The 7,662-nt window shown below is 39.3% G+C and overlaps 1 protein-coding gene across 3 annotated transcripts; it reads left to right on the top strand.

The window, feature by feature from the left end:
- The first annotated feature begins 279 nt into the window (after window positions 1-279).
- Window positions 280-5,567, top strand: LOC136701650 (zinc finger protein 436-like). Of its 3 annotated transcripts, XM_066676290.1 has the most exons (3): window positions 280-310; window positions 457-545; window positions 3,923-5,567. In XM_066676290.1, the coding sequence occupies exon 3, from the start codon at window positions 4,022-4,024 to the stop codon at window positions 4,817-4,819; it is 798 nt and encodes a 265-aa protein (XP_066532387.1). In that variant the 5' UTR covers window positions 280-310; window positions 457-545; window positions 3,923-4,021; the 3' UTR covers window positions 4,820-5,567. The 3 variants fall into 3 exon arrangements, with proteins under 3 accessions (XP_066532387.1, XP_066532388.1, XP_066532389.1); XM_066676291.1 differs by lacking the exon at window positions 280-310 and having other exon boundaries at window positions 438-545; XM_066676292.1 differs by lacking the exons at window positions 280-310; window positions 457-545 and adding an exon at window positions 1,064-1,214.
- The last annotated feature ends 2,095 nt before the right edge of the window (window positions 5,568-7,662 follow it).

Below are 7,662 nucleotides of genomic sequence, written 5' to 3'. Positions count from 1 at the left end.
ACTAGATAAGAGTTACCGATAATGAATGAATGAATGAAAAATTGGCAATTATAAACATGGGGAAGAATGGGAAGACCTTTGTAAAAAGCTCGTTGTGGGAAAGGAAGCAACACCCACCCCCCTCAAATATTCATTTTTCTCTTGTTATTCTTTGTAAGTTAGATTAGTAAACCATTTTAATCGAGCACACTTTTTTAAAACATTTTCAGCATAATTATTTTATATGAGGCCTACTCATTATTACCCATCATAGTAATACCTTGTTCCAAGAGGTCTGATGGTGGACCAGCAGTGGCCCACATTCAGTGGGGTACAGACCTTTTTAAAACAAGTGGACTGATTTTTGCTGTCTAATGTTATATATATATACATATATAGGCTCTCTGTTGTGTGACATCTGTTTTGACACAGTAACTAGATCTATTTCTTCGTTGTGTGACTTTTATTTTGACACAGTGAGTGGCTCAGCCGGTCCTGTTTGTTGTTGTGGAGGAGCAGAAGGAGAGCTGTGAGCTGGAGATAAATCAGGAGGTGTTTTACTGAAGGTAAAGATCTGTGTAAGACTTTTCCACACTGTTTACACTGGGTTTGAACTCACTCTCACAGAAACGGGGGACACATGTTCTCTCTCTGAAAAGGAAGATGGAGAATGGGGGAAATGTGGGAGCTGCTCCACACTCAGCTCAGGAGGCTAATGCTAGCTCTTAGCTGGGACTGTGGAGTGGTCGGGTGTCCTCATACTTTTGACCTCATTGTGTAAAGCTCTACTTCTGAAAATACACTGGGTTTATGAGGTAAAAAGGTTGTTGTCCACCATCACTGCTCAGACTCATTGTAAAGAACACAGTTCCACTGCTCCACAGCCCAATACTGAGGGGTTTATACCTCTCTAGCTCACACTTAGCATTGGGCATGGGACTCTTACCCTCATGTGTGTCTCCTCCAGAGCGTCCCATTGGAGCGGCTGTGCTATGGACCCCTGCAGTTCCAGTGGGAACTTCTGAAATGTCTCAGAGAGCTTCATTTTTCTCAGTCCATTCACAGCTGTTGTAGTTCCTGTGTGCTGTTCCACCATTTGATGGACCTCCATCTTCCTCCACCTCAAGTACTTCTTTTAAAAATGAGGTCTGAGATGATCTCACCCTGAGGAATCTGTCTGGACTCACAGAGGATTTACTAGGGTCTCATCAATGGGTGGCATTTGGGGAAATCAGGTGGGAAACAAAATAAAAAATCTCTCTGGCTGAAATGAAGAATTGGACATAGAAATATTTTATTTGTTATATTTATTGAATTAAATAAATAGGGAGATATTTAAATCTGTTTATATTTATATATTACATTTATTAATTAAATTTAATATATTAATCTTATAAAATACCTGTACATTTCTCTGTATAAATACTTATCCATTAAAATTATACTGTATAACAATAATAATTAAGTAATATAAATAATAATAAAAATATAAATAATAATAATTAGGGTTGTCAATCAATTAAAAAAGAATGACTGGCTGTAATCAATAGTGGTTAATCACATTTTCTATTTCAGAAACTGAACATTTTAATAATAGGTATTTAAGTGTAAAATAATTTTATCGATATAAGGTCCATGATGTCATCACAAAAAAAGTCATTTTTAAACTTAATTCTCTTTCTCTGAGTTTTGAAGATTTCTGAATTAGAATCTCAAATCAAATAATTTTCTTGGTCACGTAGCCATACCCTGTACAACTAGCAGTCAAATTATTTAGTGACTGCTCATTCACATGAAAAGAAAAGAAAGTCAAATAAAGATCTGTAAGACAAGGAAATTCAATATATTTAAGGTATAAAAATGTTATGGTATAAAAAACATAAAATAGAGATATAAACAATATATTAAAAATAAAATGATAATGTACAACAGTATGTTAACAGTAGTGTGTAATACAGAGGTGGATTGTAGACTGTAGTGATAATGTGCAAGAATGTCTCTGTCTGTGTGTGTGTTTGTGTGCGGAGGCTGATTTGGGTGCAGTCCTACTTTTTTTGTCCTGATTTTAGAGCATGGGTGGCTATTTCTTAATTTGCTGAGTAAAAGTTTCAGGGAGAGCTTTAGCATTGGACATAGAAGCCTTAGCTGAGAAAACTAATGCTACAGCGCAGCTCCTGGCTCTAAGAAAAAACACCTTCAATGTCCAGCTTTAGTGCAGGGATTAAGCCAGGTAGAAGATGAAACAGGAGCTGTGTGTGTGAGACAGAGAGAGAGAGAGAAAGAACGAAGAGGAAGAAAGTAAGAGTGAGTTGCCCAGCTAACAAGTTTTGGTTCCTAGAAAGTTATGAGAACATTCATTTTTGGTTCCTGAAATGATTTGAGAATGGATTGGTTCTCCAGGAAAATTTTGTTTACAGAAATGGTATATTCTCTTTTGTTTGTGCAGTATGATACTGGGAATTATTGAGAGAAGATTAGTCTCAAAATACTTTACAAATGTGCAAATGTTAATCCACAAATTAAACACAAGTCGAATATGTTTCACTGTTCACAACTGAATACATCACACTGTGTCTCACAGTCTGCAATTTGTACAAATACAGTTACATTCATAAATACATGTTTGCTTTTCATAGATATATCATCATCATAAAAATATAGACAGCATCTCAAAATGAGGTTTGTATTTATGGTGTGTCAAATTTCTGGTTTGTATCTTTTAAGGATGCAGCTAAAATGTTAATTTGCATTTAAGAGCGCCACAGGGAGGGGGCGCTTTTGGAGCGCAATGACTGCTGATGTCATAGTCTGAAAATGGGTGCAGAAAAGCACAAGCCCTGTAGCCCACCGCAGTTGTAGGTTTAGCAGTGAGTTTGGGTTAAAAGAGAGAGGAAGAGACAAAATACTCAAAAATCCTTCACTCACTTTGTGCTCACAGGTATATAGCTTTATGCTCTAAATATGTGTGTTTTGAGTATTAGTTCGCGGAAAAATCTGCTGTGATGTGCTAAATCACAAGTGTCTGTTAGCACCAGCTGTGCTTCTAAACAGTGTACACCGTCTTATTTCACTTATGTTCAAACTTTTCCGTTCCTTCAGCACCAGTTGCTGAAATTTGCTCTCTCAGAAACAGGTTTTTATCGTCAACACATGTGTCGGCGTGCACTATCGGGCTGTGTTTAGCTAAATTCACTTGACCTTGTGCTCACAGATATAAGGCTCAGCACAGCCCAACATAGCACCCAGTCCCCATGGTGATAATGTATACCATGATAATATTTTGAGACGGTATGACGATATGAAAAATATGGATACTGCCCATCCCTAGCCACATGAAGGGTTGTGGTGATAGTATTGTCTGTGGGGCAGTTGGGATAGTATGCAATTTGAAGGTGGTACAGTGAAGGCACCATCTGTGCCTCAATACAAGTTTCTCAAAGCACTTCATGGTAGTAATGGAGGCAGGACTCTTTCCACTTCTTTGGCATAGGGACGATAGTGATGGCCTTGAACCATACTGGGAGAGTGCTACTGTTCAAGAGATGTTGAAGATGTCTGTGAGAACATCTGATAGTTGGTCTGTACATTTCCTGAGCACTCGGCCTGTAATGTTGTCAGGTCCAGCAGTTTTCTGTGAGTTCATAGAAATTCCATTCATAGAAATCATTCAGGGCACCAGGAAGGGAGACGTCAGGATTACAGCATGGTAGGAATATGATTTCTAGAACGTCATCACTGACAACACCTCTCTGTCTGAGGCAGAAGTAGATCATCTCCAATCAAGCGAAATAATTCAGTCACAGAGGTTTACACTACAAATACAGTGTCTGGCTTTGTTGGGCACTTCAGACATATGCAGCCTAGTCAAATAGTGTTACAACCTCACAGCTTCTTAAATTTGACTTCTTTTTATTTATTTATTTATTTTCTTTTTTGCTTACAGGCAAGAAAAACATCCCTCTGAGTCTCCTCCTCCTACTGTCCAAGAAGTACTCACTTCCACAAACACACCAGGAAATATCTCCAAGAGGAACATATCACAATGTTGAAATCAGGAGAGTTTAAATGTGACGATACGATGAGTGGAAGCTCCAGATCTCCAGAAACATCCTTGTCTGCTCTGCAAACAAACACGTCTGCTGAAAAAACACAGAAAACTACAGACAAACAGAGATCATACGACTGCTCACAGTGTGGAAAGAGTTTTAGTTACCTGAGTAATCTTCGAAAACACCATCTCATTCACACAGGAGAGAAACCGTATCACTGCTTGGAGTGTGGGAAGAGTTTTAATCAGCTGCACCATCTCCAAAGACACCAGCGCACTCACACAGGAGAGAAACCGTATTCCTGTTCAGAGTGTGGGAACAGGTTTAATCAACAAAGTTCTCTAAAAGAGCATCAAGGCATTCACACAGGAGAGAGACCCTATCAGTGCTCAGAGTGTGGGAAGAGTTTTTATAAACCAAGCCGTCTCAGATTACACCAGCACTGTCACACGGGCCAGAAACCGTACTCCTGTTCAGAGTGTGGCAAGAGTTATTCCCAACAAAGAAATCTGAAAGATCACCAGCGCATTCACACAGGAGAGAGACCGTATTCCTGTTCAGAGTGTGATATGAATTTTATTAGACTCCTGAATCTTCAAATCCACCAACGCACTCACACAGGAGAGAAACCGTATCTGTGCTCAGATTGTGGAAAGAGTTTTCATTGTCTGTCTCATCTCCAAAGACACCATCGCACTCACACAGGAGAGAAACCGTATCAGTGTTCAGAGTGTGGGAAGTGTTATGCTGAACAGAGTACGCTAAAAAGACACCTGTGCACTCCTGTCTAGAGTGTTGAAGTATTTTATTTCAATAGTTTTCTAAAGTAAACTCTCAGTGTTCTGAGTGTGGGAAGAGTTTCCATTAACTGAGTTATATACAGCATTGCACCCACCCAGGAGAGAGACCTGGTCAGTTCTCAGTGTGGGAAGACTTTTACTGAACAGATGGAGTTCACCCTTCACCCAGAATAAGATTAAGAATAACTTCATTATACCTCAAGGGTAAAATTTTCTTGGGCCACCCACAAAAACTGCATTACATAGGAATATTAGAAGCAGGACCACTGCACTGATTAAGGGATTGCTGATCATGTGATTCTGTATGGGTGTTATTAGTGATTTTTAGACATTGCTCTTTTAAAAACTAATGTGGTATTACACACTATTTTTACTTAAAGCTGAAATTTGGGGATTTGGAGACCAATGTGATGGAACATTTGAAACATGAACATGTGAAAGAACAACTTGTACCATGGGTTCTTTAGACTTTTCCCCAAGCAGATGTGTCTGATGACTCTGAATGAACCTGGTGATGATTAATTACCCTGAGGACTATAGAAGAAATAACGATTTCTATCTGACGATTGTGGATGAACCTAATGTTTGCGGATGTATCCTATGATTGTGGATTAATCTGATGAAAACACCTGTGTACATATGCACTAGTGAGCCACTGCAGGCTGTTAGGGTACTGCCCTCACTGGATACATTCTTATTTTTAGTATGATTATATTATCACTATAAAATAACTTGTAACACATGAAATAAACTTCCTTTATTTAAAGAGCTTCCTTTATCCTTTTTTGTTGCTACAGGGAAGTGTTTCTCTGTTAGCCGTGTTTCTATCACTGGGTGATATTTCTAAATCCCAGGGATGGCAGCTCCACCGACAATTGCTAATAGTTTGAGACAAAATGTGCACATAGCAATATACATTTAGCCTCTGACTCTTCAGAGGTGCTTCAATCTTCAACCCAATCAGAATCATTTAGTGGTGGAGTAAGGCACCTTTAGGTTATTGCCAATTGTTATGTGCCTTGGTATGTTCTTTCTGTGTGTGTCTATGTACGTGCGTGTGTTTTGTTTTGTTTGTTCCGCTTGTCCCTGCTTCACTTCGTTTTCCTTCCAGTGCCCTATGCCGTGCTTTGGTTCTTCAAACGTTCAAAATGGTGCTGCTTTGGAACTTAACCTCAGGAAAGAAATCCTCGAATTTGTAGCTTGTGCTTATTTTTGTGTGTCATGTCGTCTACCTGACTTTATCTTGTTTCTATGACGCTGATTTACCTGTTCCTTTTTATTTGTTTGCTGATTGTACATATTTTACACGTATGAAGTGTGAGGTGAAGGGACTGGCTTCTGTTTAGATTGGGAACAAGGATTTTCTCTGTTTATATGCAAGTCAGGGAGTTAGGGAAGTACATTTGTCTTCACTGCTAAGTAAGGTATTTATTTATTTGTTTGTGTGTTAGTTTAGCTGAGTTTTTGTTTATTATTTTGGCCTGGGTCACTCCTGAAATTAGTCTTGTCCATTTATATGAAAATTAATACAATCACTTTCATTGTCGTTTTAAGTATTTTTTAATTTTCCATTTAATCTCATCATATATTTACTGTCAGTTAATCACCTTCTACACTGTCATGAACCCTTTCTCCTAGACGAGGTCCTAAAACAGTGGTGGATGTGATTACACAGGGCACAGGTTTACACACACACACACACACACACACACACACCACACAGGTTTATTTGTATCTGAACCAAGTATGATCCAGTACTGTGAGTGATGTACTAGAACTCTAGTCTGAGGTGTTGAGTACAAAGGACACCTACCACTGGAGGTATACCAGGCATGGACAGGCACGGACACTGTTAAGCTTTGATTCGACTCTCACATTTGATACCCACATATCCAATACAGTAAAAACCGCCTTCTTCCACCTAAGCAATATTGGCAAAATTCGGCATATTTTAACCTTAAAAGATTTGGATAAATTAGTGCATGCTTTTATAACTTCACGTCTAGACTACTGCAATGCACTCCTGGCAGGGAGCTCGTGCAAAGCTTTACACAAGCTTCAGTTAGTTCAAAATGCAGCAGCCAGGGTGCTCACTAGAGCCAGAAAATTCAACCATATCACCCCAGTTCTCTCGTCCCTACACTGGCTACCCGTAAAATTTCACATTGATTATAAAATACTCCTCTTAGCTTATAAATCTCTAAATGGTTTAGGCCCGCAGTATCTTACTGAACTTCTCATACCTTATCGCCCGTCACGTACACTTCGTTCACAGGATGCCCATCTACTCTTTGTTCCTCGCATTAAGAAAAACACAGCAGGAGGAAGAGCCTTTTCTCACAAAGCTCCTCAACTCTGGAATAGCCTCCGGTTACTGTTCGGGGCTCAGACACACTCTCAATCTTTAAATCTAGAATAAAAACCTACCTTTTCAAACAAGCTTTTGGTTAATCACTCACTTTCAGGTTACTCCTCTATTGGTGTTCGAGGTGGTTTTCATATTATCACTGTTCTGTATTAACCATGCTACAATAACTTGGGGTGACCAGATCTGAGATGGTGAAAAAGAGGACATGTCTCAGGGGGGTCATGAGCTCTCTCCCCTTGCTGCCGTTGTATGCTTAGCTGAACCTATGTGTGCTTTTAGGTCCTTTACACCTTTATTTGCTACACAAAACATGGGAATTACTTTTTTAATTCACCCGAGAACTTACATTTACGTTTCGGCACAGCTGCTCGAGATGAGGGTGGGTACATGAGCTTTGCCTGACGTAAACAAGGACTACTGACGTACAGACTGACCAATTAAATGTTTACAGAGAAGGTTATCGACT

The sequence above is a fragment of the Hoplias malabaricus genome, chromosome 7, assembly GCF_029633855.1.
Source record: "Hoplias malabaricus isolate fHopMal1 chromosome 7, fHopMal1.hap1, whole genome shotgun sequence".
In the NCBI taxonomy this organism is placed as follows: domain Eukaryota; kingdom Metazoa; phylum Chordata; class Actinopteri; order Characiformes; family Erythrinidae; genus Hoplias; species Hoplias malabaricus.
This window is presented reverse-complemented; position numbering and strand designations above follow the sequence as displayed.